The 13,443-nt window shown below is 38.6% G+C and overlaps 1 protein-coding gene across 1 annotated transcript in view; it reads right to left on the bottom strand.

Annotated features, from left to right (window-relative positions):
• The window catches only part of slc9a8 (solute carrier family 9 member 8), a 59,031-nt gene extending 55,197 nt beyond the window's left edge, over positions 1–3,834 (bottom strand). Inside the window, exons 1-2 of the mRNA XM_039734870.1 lie at positions 3,361–3,834; positions 2,215–2,399 (exon numbers count right to left, since the gene is read on the bottom strand). Coding sequence (XP_039590804.1) covers positions 2,215–2,399; positions 3,361–3,584 — 409 coding nt within the window. The 5' untranslated portion in view covers positions 3,585–3,834. The remainder of the gene's footprint in view (positions 1–2,214; positions 2,400–3,360) is intronic.
• Positions 3,835–13,443: the final 9,609 nt, after the last annotated feature.

Here is a 13,443-nt window from a genome sequence, read left to right as displayed (position 1 = left end):
GCAGTCTGAATCAATTTCTTGTAAGGAAAAAGTAATCAAAGAATGATTACATTAAACTTAACAAATATCAAAAGTTGAACTGTGAGACACAAAAGCTATGAATTATGAGATATGAAAGCTATTCCCTTTCTAATTATTTGGAAATTTGAAAAGCCTTCAGAGAATGCAGTTATGTATTTAGCAGGCCAGCGCTTTCTCGAACTGCTGCCTGCTTAAAAACAGTAAAGAGTGGACTACATTTATTTATTTATTAGCTAAAAGCTAATAAGAACAAAGAAACCTTTCTTCAAACATCTACCAACCTCTCAAAGTATTATTATTATTCAAAAATAAAATTTTCCAGGAGGGGTATCCAGCACCGCCCAAATTAAACTAAATTTGGAAAGGAAACATAGCCTGTGTTATTCACTTGTACAAATGGGGAATCTCTGCAAACTTTTGTGGAAGTAGGTTAAACAATCTGGATTTCTATACCAGGCAAACACAAACAAACACACAGGTTTAAATATTTTACAGATTTTAAGACAGACTTAACAGTATAAATAAATAATAGATATACTGGATTATTGCTGTTTAGGGTAAAGTATGGAATAAAACCACAGCATAAAAAGTGTAATTTGCAAAACTCTGAAAAGTCTTCAAATTTACAAAAATTGATTGTTGCTGCAACGGAAAAAAATATTACACGTGTCTAATATTTTTGTCATTGATGACAGCATTATCATTAAGGCAACAGCATAAGCTATAACTGAGACTGGCGAACAGACATGGCCTTCCAGTGAAGTGAGTTTAACAGCAGCCTCAAAAATACCACATTTATCCACATTTTTTCAAATGTTATTAAAATGAATTATTGCTTTAATCCACTGAATAGGATGATGTGAGGAATACAAATACACATATAAACATGGATTCTGTGTGTAGTTTCCAGACAAGAAACCAGTCTTCATACATCTAAGGTGTGTCGGACGGCTGGGGCCCTTACCTGGCCAGGATGTCTCTATAGTGGAAGGACCATATTCGGGACATTACCTCCAAAGGAGTGCTATATGGCAGCCCCCCTTGGTTGTAGTGGTGCTTTGGACTCCCACAGGGCTCCTTGGGAGTTGGAGTTTGGACCAGCCCTGTTGGGTTCCATGGGCGCCACCAGGGAAACGGCTAAGCCCTTTGGTGGAGCACTTCGCCACACCCGGAAGTGCTGCCGGAAGAAAATCACCAGACACCTAAACACTTTCATTTGCCCTATAAAAGAAGCCAGCTTCAACTACTCCAGGAACCAGAGTCGGGAGGTGGAAGACAAAGCTAGCAAGGAGGAGTGGAGGCGGGCTGAGAGACAGAGACAGAAAGAGGGGAAGAAAAAGAAAGAAGTGTACTTTAGTGTACTGAGCCAGCACTTTGAACTATGCTGAACAGGTGGGAAATGGAGGAAGGCGTTTCCCACAGGAGAAAATAAAAAAACCTGTGTGCTGAACTTGTGTCCTTCATCTGTCTGTGTCAGATTATAATTATATTTTTAGGGCATCGGAGAAGAATTCTGAAAAACTTCCAAGTAACACCTGGAAATCAAATTGTAGAACATTGGGATGGAAAGGAAAACATATGTCTCATACTACACTGAGAAGGGTTCTGGCTGTATGTTTTACAAATAAACACAACAAGCTAACAATTCAAAATTATGAAAAGGTTGATCATGGAAGTGGTGTGCAAAAACAGATCTGTAAAATACTGCAGCTTTGCATAACCTGTCTGGAGTAACTTGAAGCCAGAAAAAAATCAGTGCAGGTGAAACAAACAACTGTCATTTTACAATCATATATCAGCTTTTGCCTTCGAATCAGACCTTTATTAAATTAATTCAAATTATATTCGAATAGTGTTACTTGAGTCAATACCTTCTCTGTCATTATTACCTCAGTTTAAAGCATATCTTCCTTAAAAAACACGCACACAAAGAAACAAATAGGTGGAGCGGCTAACCAATAATTGTGAACTCATCTGAAATATACATTTTTAATGTGGAAAGAGACAAAAAAATGTCAGCTTCAATTTATGGTTTCAAGACTTAAGTTCCAGGATTGGCGGATTCCAAAGTCCAATAAATACCTTATTATGTAATGATTTAAGCACCTCATTTGTAATTAGTATGAAAACTTTGGACAAAAAAAGCTGCTGGAAAGCTAGTTTACAGTAAATAAATATACATGTACAACTCACCGATTACTAACAGACTAAAGAAAATAGTCATTCCACTGGACTGTTCCTCCTCTTGTGCTTGAACTCCAGTTTGCACTGGCAGAATGGGTTTAGGCTGGGTTGGGGGTACCACTGCTGTCACTCGATTTGCTATTGTTGTTGTCTGGATTGTTATATTGGCAACATCTTGAGTATCATTGTGCCCCCTATTAAAAAAAATAGCCTTTAGATGAGACTTGTACAAGAACTGGCAATGCCCTAGCTGAACTAAACTAGGCTTTGACACAAGCTAGAAAATAACTTTTTTTTTTTTTTAATTTTGATCCATTCACAGGCTATAAGTAAAATAAATAAATCTCAGTTGTTCTTGATGGCTTGATATGGATTCCACAGTCAACATTTTGCTGTGAACTGGAGCATGCTGAGCACCAATCCCAGAAATAGTTCATAATACAGTCTGTTGACAAGTGCCAAGAAAGCCTACAGGTAACTGATATTTAAAATTTTTCTTTTTATTACTTTAAGCATGCATTATTTTAAATTTCAAGTAGAGTTTACATTAACAAAACCTATGATAAAATGTATTATTGAAATCACAGAAGTTTCTAAAAGGGTATTCTATGTAGTAAATGCTAATTTTATGTATAGACAAAGGTCTTTTTAATATTTCAAACAAATGACTGAAGAGAATATAAATAATAATAACCACAAGAAGGATATATTATTTTGTAATAAACGGTCATTCACACGTTAATGTCTAACTAAAGATAACACAAAATACAAATTGAATAGCCAAAAACATACAGTAGCAACTGAACAAATTGAATACATTATATAAAGAAATGAAAAGGAGTACTAGACGAAAATTACGCAATGCTGTAACTGGTACATGAATGTTTTAGAAAGATTTGGTGTTATGCTCTTTTCTAAAGTCATCATACTATTTTGTTACTTATTGATTATACCCTGTTGTCACAAAAAATGAAGATTTATGCCATTTGCGTTTCAGATCATCACTTCAAGCAAAAAAATACTGTATTCAAAGAAAAAAAAATCAGAATTCAGGCAAGACACAAGCTTGGAACTAAAAGCAAACGTGGCTATACAGGCAAGCATAAATAGTTACAATTTTAACAAAACATGCGCAAATCACGTTATTCTACTCACCCTGGAGGAACCTGTCCGCTATGGGTAGAAATGCTGTTTAAACCTGACCCCTTGTCGGAAAGTTGTGCTTTATTCTTAAATGAGCTGTCAGTTTCTTCTTTCATTTTGCCTAGTCCCGGTTCTTCGGTTTGGCATTGCAAAAATAAACTAAACGTTATTAACATCGATAAACTCTGAATATAAATTGACCAACTTAAAATTGCCGTCATCGTTGATTTTTGCATTTTACATTAACACACGAAGTACAGTATACACATTAATGAACAACGCGAACAAGCAAATCTAGCATATTTTTCGTTTTAAAACAAACTTTTATGTGGTGTAAAAAGATCTATTTTGGTATCGCCTGCACTTTTGTTGTTTGCCTTTACCCAGAAATATCTAAAAGCGAAAAGAATTTAAAAACATGTTCTATGAAAACACAAATGCAGCCAGTCCTTTGAAATACACATCACTGGACTTCCTTATTACACGAAATGCGCAAAGGTCGATGGGAATTGTAGTATTCTCAAAGTTACTTAATAATATACCAGATTTTACTTTATGCATGGTTAGTACACTTCAGATTAATAAGATGAACAATATTTTATCTGTCAACTTCAGTTGCATATGGATTTAGTACTTTTAAGAACCGCCTGCTCTGAGAGCCTACATTTTTGGGACTACACTTCCCATCTTCATACTGGTAGTTTAAATATTTAAACAACCAGGCAATGTAATCATGGGAATATTGGATAGTCACGCTTATTGGGGTAATGTTTTTGCTAGAAAAAAGTAGCTTGGACATGACGATTTATTTGTGGTAATTTTTTTTTTTAAGTTTGCGTCTTTTCGCTCGAATAAATACGACGTGGTCATTTTAGCCAGACTCTTCCTTAAAATGCAAATTTGCAAATAATGCCTTAGCGTAGAACCTACTTTTCATGGAAATTAGACGCAACCCACCACTTTATTAAAATGAACTAATAAGGAAGAACTAAATATGTTATGCCAACCACCGCGACTCTGTTGACCTAGTCATGTTTCCAGTTAGCTCAGCAAATTTGGCAACTCTTTCTGACTTTTGAATTGGCAATCTGTTAGCCAGTAACAGGTGTATTTTCTGTAACAATGCAACATAAAAATAAGTTACACATTAACAGGTGACTTTAAATTGTCTTGTTTGATTGTTCTTCTGATATACTACTGAATTTCGTTCAGTTTCTGTATTTGTCCCAAACGGAAGGGAATAATTTTTTTAAAAAATAATTTTATTGATTTTATTGAAATTACACAACATTCCATACAAATAGATCAATTTTACAAGAATAGGACTGAAAACTAATTAACCCCCACCCCTGAGAAAGAGACCATGGGCAGCAGAATAAAACTTAAACCTAGTAAAAATAAGTAAATAGATAAATTAATAAGTGAATAAAGATAAATGGAGAAGAAAAAGAAAAAAAAATAGAATAGGGAGATAATCTGCTTCCTCAGAGCTTTAAAAGCTTATTCTAAAATGTTATTGATTAGATCCTGCCAGGTTTTGAAAAATTTCTGCACAGATCCTCTAAGTGAGAATTTAATTTTTTTCCAATTTCAAATAATATACAGTATAACATCAGTTACCCACTGACTTAAAAGGGGAGAGTTAGGATTCTTCCAGTTGCGCAAGATACGTTTGCGTGCCAATAGTGTAGTAAAGGCAATTACAGTTTGTTTGTCCTTCTCCATTTTAAGCCCATCTAGGAGTACACCAAACACAGCTGTTAATGGGGTAGGAGGGATTGTGACACCTGTGGTGGGCTGGTGCCCTGCCCAGGGTTTATTTCCTGCCTTGCTCCCTTTGTTGGCTGGGATTGGCTCCGGCAGACCCCCGTGACCCTGTAGTTAGGATATAGCGGGTTGGGTAATGAGTGGGTGGATGGATTGTGACACCAAGGCTGTCTGAAAGGCATTTAAAAATTTTGGCCCAGAATCATGTTAATTTGGTGCAGGCCAAAAATAAGTGACCCAGTGAGGCTGGAACCTGATTGCAGCATTTGCATTTTGGATCTTGCCCTGGAAACATTTTGTACAATTTTAAGCGAGACAGATGTGCTCGATATATAATTTTCAGCTGAATAATTGTATGCTTTGCGCATATGGAGCTCGAGTGAATTCTCTGCATTGCTACCTTCCATTCCTTCTCTGATATGTTGAGTGAGAGATCCTTTTCTCATTGTCCTCTTGGATCTTTGAAAGGGAGGGACTGTAAAATGGTTTTATATATTGCAGAGATGCTGTCTATGTCCTTGAAACTGATCAATATATTTTCCAGCATAGAGGGAGGTGGGGTGCAGAAGTGCCACAGATCAAAGATTCTCTATCTTAAAATGCTTTCTACATTGGTTCCATATTCTGAGTGAGTGAAGCACTATTGGGTTATTAGTATATTGGTGATAATTTGCATTTATTGGGGCGCAAAGCAAGGAATATAAAGAGGAACTGCAGGATTTTATTTCTATTGCAGACCAAGTCTGTATATGTTCATCTATTTGTGTCAATGTCCAGGTTTTTATGTTGTATGTTCGCTGCCCAGTAGTAAAACTGAAAGTTAGGTAGAGCCATGCCACTTTCTGTCTTTGGCCTTTGTAGGGTCGTTCCTTGGATACGTGGATGTTTTGAATTCCAAATAAATGAGGTTATGGTTGAATCTAATTTCTTAAAGAACGATTTATTGATGTATATTGGAATATTTTGAAATAAAAAGAGAAGCTTAGAGAAGATATTCATCTTAACAATGTTAATTCTTCCAGCTAAAGTGAGATCTTTGCAAGTCTTGCTTGATTTTTTCCATACAGACAGCAAAATTTTATTGATAAAGAGCTTTATGTTTACTTGTGATGTTTACCCCTAGATATTTAAACTGATCTGCGATGATAAAAGGGAAGGTGTCCAATCTAATATTGTGTGCTTGAGAATTCACTGGAAAGAACACACTTTTAGTCAAATTAATTCTGAGACCAGAAATCTTTTGAAATTTTGTTACTGCTTGTGTTGTTTGTGGATCTGATATATACAGTACCATATCATCTGCATATAGATAAATGTTCTGTTCAAGTCCTTCTCTAATAATCCTCTTTATCTCTTAAGCATTTCTAAAGTAAACTGCCAGTGGCTCAATGGCGATTACAAAAAGTAGTGGTGACAAGGGACATCCTTGTCTGGTACCACTTTCTACTTTAAAGTAGTCTTAATTAATGTTGTTAGGGGAATAATTTTTGCAATCCAATAATTGAAAGGTTTATTAATGTGTTTGCTCACTTGTGAACAAATGGAAATAGTCCACAGGAAATTCAAGACCAAAGATTACACTAGAAGAAAAGCCTGAAGACAGTATGGACATACATGCTGTGCCTACAGAGACTGCTCCCTAAGAAGAAGACAACCAATAAACCAGCTGCAGCAAAGGAAATACCTACCATGCAGGAATGGAATGGTGCCCACTGTGCCTGTGATGGAACTGATGAAAGTGAAGCCTACACCCCCTCTGCCTGCAGATGAGACTCAAGCAAACAAAATGAGTATTTCTGCTCTACCACTGAGCTCTTTCTCTCTACTTCCCTGCCATCCTGAGGCTGCAACTACCAACCCATCCGTGACCGCATTTACTTCACCTTCCTCTCTCAAACATTCCTTTATCCTTGCCCCATCCCCCAAAAGGTTTTCCCCCTCTTGTCTCCCCTGCATGGACAAAACTCATATTAAGATTAAAAAAAAGGAGTCAGCAGACATGCCACAGGAATGTCTAGAGAAGTCAATAGTAGAGATCCGTCCATCCAGGCTAACACTGATTGAGAAGGATTACCTTTGATCATGGTCAACTACCTCTTAGACCAGCTAGAGGAACCCTCATTCCAATCCCAAGACCCAGCACTTCAGAGTGATTGCACCAAAGTGCAAAAGTCCCTAAAAGCATTTCCAAAAATGCACACTAGAGTGGGATATACCACCAAACCCTGGCTAGATAAAAGGGCAAACAAAAATCTTTATAAAAATAAAAAGGTTTATTTTAACAGAATGCTCTGTCACATAGTGAAGCTCCATATAGCACAAAGGATATGAAGACTTTGCCAGTAACACAAAGCATGCAACCAAGTCTGAAAACGAAATACCAAAATATTCAAAATACAGAGAGAAAGGTAAAAAAAAATCACTAGATCACTAAAAGCACAACGCAAAAGAAAAACACAGAAGTCTTCAAAACTTACTAGTGCATTTGAAATAAACCATGAGAACTATGGGAGAGGTGACATTCCATGCTGTTAGTCCGCATCAAGAGGAGTCAGATGAGGTGGCTCGGGCATCTGATCAGGATGCCTCCTGGACGCCTCCCTGGTGAGGTGTTCCGGGCACGTCCAACCGGGAGGAGGCCCCGGGGAAGATCCAGGACACGCTGGAGGGACTATGTCTCCCGGCTGGCCTGGGAACGCCTGGGATTCTCCCGGAAGAGCTGGAAGAAGTGGCGGGAGAGGGAAGTCTGGGCCTCTCTGCTTAAGCTGCTGCCCCCGCGACCCGACCTCGGATAAGCGGAAGAGGATGGATGGATGGATGGATGGATGGATGAACTATGGGAGACCCTCCAAATGTATAGAGCGGACGGCGGTTCTTGACAGTAATTAGCAGATGGCCCTACACCTTCAGAAACCCCCCATAAAACACATGGAACATAACCAAGGCAGCTTAGTTATAGACACAATCAAAAAACAATGAATAATGCAAATAATCAACTAACATTAAAACAAATAAAAGAACCTTCTTCTTCCTCTTCTTGTTCCTCTTCTTCTTCTTTTGGCTACTCCCGTTAGGGGTTGCCACAGTGGATCATCATTTTCCATATTTTCCTGTCCTCCACATCTTAATCTATAAACCTTCTCTTAGGCCTTCCTCTTTTCCTCTTGCCTGGCAGCTCTATCTTTAACATCCTTTTCACAATATACCCAGCATCTCTCCTCTGCACATGTCCAAACCAACACAATCTCACCTCTCTGACTTTGTCTCCTAACTGTCCTGAGTTGACCCTCTAATGTACTCATTTCTAATCCTGTCCATCCTCATCTTACCCAATTCAAATCTTAGAATATTTAATTCACCTCCAGCTCTGTCTCGTGCTTTCTGGTCAGTGTCACCATCTCCAACCCATATAACAACACTGCTCTCACTGTCGTCCTGTAGATATTCCCTTTCATTCTTGCTGATAACAGTCTTCACAAATTACTCCTGACACTCTTCTCCACCCATTCCACCCTGACTGCACTCTGTTTTTCACCTCTTCCACAAGCCCCGTTACTCTGTACTGTTAATCCCAAGTATTTAAACTCATCCACCTTCACCAACTCTACTCCCTGCATCCTCACCATTCCACTGACCTTCCTCTCATTTACACACATGTGTTATGTCTTGTTCCTACTGACCTTCATTCCTCTCCTCTCTAGAGCATATCTCCATTTCTGCAGGGTCTTCTCAACCTGTCATGGTCACTCTGGCCCCCTATGAATTTTTAAGTGGCAAAAATGGATGGACTATTTGGACAGCAGTCGTGTGGGAGGGGAGGGGGTGATGGGGGGGTGGGGTATTCCATGTTCCTAACCACCCAGCACAAACAGACATGGGCACAAGGTAAAATCACAGAGTCATTTATTGTGGGAAAACACTTCTCAATTAATGTTTTCCATCACCACAGCCACAAGTACAATAAGCACAGTACAAATAGCAACTCTTCCTCTATGTCACTGCCTCATCCACTTTCCACCTGACTCTGGCTTGTCCTTGTGAGGCAGGCAGCTCCTTTTATCTTCCAACCAGGAGTACTTCTGGTCTTCCGTACACGTGGTCTGAAAGCAAATCCAGGTGAGATGGAAGCCTCATGAAATAGGGCTCTCCAGTCCCTGCACCTCCCGCTGGCAGCAACCATAGTTCCATGCTGCCCTGTGGGAATCCGAGGCACTGCTGCAACCCAGAAGGGCTGCCATCTAGCCTCAAGGGGAGATAATGTGCTGTGCATGCTCTCTCCCCTGGTCCTTCCATTCCAACGGTGTTCTGAATGGGTAAGGACACAGGCCGTTCCTCACAACTGATAGATCATTTCCTCATTCTTAATTGACAATATGTTTTAGACATAATTTTTTAGGACCATGCTCTTTATTGTTTAATTTTTTTGTCATTTTATTATATAAAAGGCAGATGGAGCTGGAGTTTACATAAATATACAAATGTATTTTGCATCATACTTTACAGACCCCTGGCATCCAAACACGAGGCAACCCAGTATGTTTGGTGTTTCATATGCTGCATAAAGCATACCATTCGGCTTGCCAGGAATGGACACATAATCAGTAGAGAGAGGATCTTGACCCAGGATTATCACATGCTCATCTTCAGCCTGCTCAGTGACTGCTATATCTGGGACAGTCTAAAGTAAGAAGAGATCTGATTCACCTGCTTCTTGCACCTTCCTCTTTTAAGGTAACAATAAAGCCTCAGGTGCATGCACCTCATCCATTCCAAAGCATCCTCTCATTGATTTACTGGATGGATAGATGAATGGGTGGACGGAAGGATGGATGTACATATTCAGAGTTGAGAAACAGTGCATGACAGGCAGTATAATGTTTGGTGTCACACCACATACTGTAAGTCAAGTACTGTAATGTAATATAGACATGTTGTATAGTTTAGAATGAATTATGTTGCCAGATTCCTTGCGGTGTAGGGTACAGGCTTAGACTGTGTAGTGTAGAGTTATTTATATATATATTTTAACAGAGCAGCTAGAAAGATCATCAAGGTGTTGGTGTGTCAAAAGAACAATCCCCACTTAAAGCAGCAAAAGAAAAATACTCACAATGACTAGCATGAAAGCAAAGTTGACTGGTAGGTCTCTAATAACATCCTTGACCGAGGCAATCTTCCCTCTATATGATCATGGTCCAGAATGAATGCCAGCTTCCAGTGGTTTTCCTGTTTTTATTGGGACCTGCGTGCAAAAGTCAGAGTTTGCTGAAAAGTCCTTTCCCACTTTTTGATATAGTTCATGAAAGTGTTTCACCCATATCCTTCCTCATTTTACTCTGCTCAAAGCCAGGAAGCTGCCTCTGCAGCTTGAATTTGTGACAACATAAAGGCAGGTTGATAGCCTTGGTCCATTTTCCCTTATAATTGCTGGGAACAATAGGCAAAGGACTTTTGTTATAGTATAGTTCATTTGGCCAGAGACAACATCAGAAAAGGTTAGCTTTATCAATGGCACTCTAAATGGGATTACTGGGTAACAGATAAAGTAGATGCTGCAACACATTATAAAGGTTAAAACCTGATTTAAAATACCCAGAATAATCCTGTAATTGTGCAGGAGGGATATAACCGAGGGTGACTCATGATAAGACTGTTGAGATAAATTTCAAGAATATACACACAAGTGGATAATAAACCTCAGCTGGTGACAATTTTCATTGGAGGAGCAGGCTTTGTTTAGGTTGCTTGCATTGCCCTTCCTTTGTGTGCCCTGTGAGTCACTTCACCCCATTTTCCATGGTGACTATATATATGAAAAAAACAGTATGACCACCAGAAGTGAGTACAAACAGAAACTGTGTTGAGATTTTCCACTCACAGTAAAGCATAAATGCCACAAAGCAGTGTGTTTCCATTGCCACACCCTGGATTGCCTTTCTGAGTTTAAAGTATTATCAGCACAAACCCTGTTAATACCAGAATCTGTTTTGTTTTCATAAGTACATTACCATTATTTCTCAGTGTTTGCTTTTTTTCCATGCAAACATTAAGCCAGTATTGCATATTCAGAGAATCCTGGGTTGTTAAGAACACCTTTGAATCATTATGCAAACATCATTAGCTTTGTTTAATACATACGAGAAAGTAAACATATTACAGGTCTCCATACTTGAAAAATTAAATTTGTAAAATAGGTTATCAGACTTGCTGAAATAATGATGTTTAGCTCTTCAGCTCAACTGTGAATGTGATTAATTTGAAAACTAAATGTGGTGTTAGCAGGTGGTCATGCAGTTAGGAGTTAGGAGTTTGCACATTCTCCCCCATCTGCTTGAGCTTTTCTCCATTTACTTCAATTTTTTCCTTCTGCATGTTTGCTTAACTGGAAACTCTAATATGCCCTGGTGTCAGAGTGTGTTTGAGTATGCCCTGTAAAGATCTGGCACTGCATCTCTTATTTAGTTCTAGCTTTGCCCATGATATTACCAGGATAGAGTCCGGTCTACCATGACTCTAAAGTTGGATGAAGCAGGTTTGAAAACAGATGGTTTAGTTCTGCACAAAAAAAACAACTTTTTTTTAAATTCTGCAGTGATTTATTAGGTTGTTTCAGACTTTCAGTTGAACACAGTACTTATAAAGAAGGTGCAACACATATACAAATAACATAATAAACAATTCAAAAATTATAGTCAAAACAAAATCTAGCATTATCATAACCAAATCATCCTTGAACACGACACTTACACCCACACATACACACACACCTTCAGTAGGTCAAATGGAATTACTATTTAATCTTAAACACACATGATTAGGAAGAGGGCAGGAAAGCCAAGGACCAGAACAATACTGTCACGCACATGCACATGGAAGGCAGCTAAACGGCTCGAAAGAAGGTATTTCCCAGTCAAACCAGGGGCTGGCAGAATACACTGACCCTTTCTCTTTTTTCCCCGCAGACCAAATGTGAGAGCTTCCGGTTCCACCCCCGAAGATGTCACTTCTGGTTCCACCCCTGAAGATATTACGTCCGGTTGCATCCCAAAGACGTCACTTCCAGTTCCACCCTGAAGACGTCACTTACGGTTCCAGCCCTGAAGACGTCACTTCCTCCTCCATCTTTAAAACTCACCATGTCTGTACAAAACATCAATTCTGTTTTGGACTCTTGCCTGTAAAGACCATTTTTCTATGACCTTTTCGATTTCGAAGTATACAGGAGGTTGCCCAAACCTCTTTTTTTGTGTCAAGGCTCAATTATTTATCACAATACAAACTTCACACAGAGAATGAAGGGGAACAAGATTCTCACACAGGATGCTGAATTCCTGAGGCAGCAGTGTTCACTACTATGTCACTGAGCAACACTACAATCAAACAAAGGGATACTACTCTATAAAAACAAATGCATGCATACATACCTATTGATTTTTGGGCATATAGATGTTTATTTTCAAAAACAAAATGACATTTTTTGTGTTTGGTGCAGCTTAATATAGAGCATGCCTAGGAATACATCCTGCATTCCAAAAACATTATACTGGCTGCCAGAATTTCTGCTAGTAACATATGTTATATTCATGAATTAAGCATGCACTGTAAAGTGTCAATAAAAATATTCACCCCCTTGAATGTTTTCAAATTTTATTGTTGTTTAACTTTAAATTACAGTGGATGCGATTTGGCTTTTTTGACATTGATCAACAGAAAAACACTCATTCATGTCAAATTGAAAACAGATGTGTACAAAGTGGTCTAAATGAATGACAGATAATGTATAAAACACAAAATAATACCTTGCATAAGTACTCAACCCTGTTAAGTCAGTATTTACCAGGTGTGGCTTTAACAGCGATGACAGCCTTGAGACTGTGTGCACAGGTCTCTAACAACTTTGCACATTTGGATACTGCCATAAAATCTCAATTCGATTCAGATCTGGACTCTGACTTGGACACTCCAGGACATTAACAGTGTTATTTTGAGTCATTCCTCTGTAGCTTTGACTTTATGCTTAGCATCATTGTTGTTACAGACAGGTTTTCCTCTAGGATTTCCCTGATTTTTGCTGTATTCTTTTTACCTTCTACCCTCACAAGCCCTCCAGGTTCTGCTGCAGAAAAGCATCCCCACAGTATAATGCTGCCATACTTCACAGTAGGGATAGATGGTTTGTTTATATATAATGTGCAGTGTTTGGGTTATGTCAAATATTGCATTTAGTCTGATGGCAAAAAAAAAACTCAATTTTGGTTTCATCAGACCATGGAACCTTCTTCCAGATGATTTCACATTTTCCCATGTTCCTTCTGGAATACTCTAACT

The sequence above is a fragment of the Polypterus senegalus genome, chromosome 14 (genome assembly GCF_016835505.1).
Source record: "Polypterus senegalus isolate Bchr_013 chromosome 14, ASM1683550v1, whole genome shotgun sequence".
In the NCBI taxonomy this organism is placed as follows: domain Eukaryota; kingdom Metazoa; phylum Chordata; class Cladistia; order Polypteriformes; family Polypteridae; genus Polypterus; species Polypterus senegalus.
The sequence above is the reverse complement of the archived record's forward strand: the minus strand, read 5'-3'. Positions and strand labels throughout refer to the sequence as shown.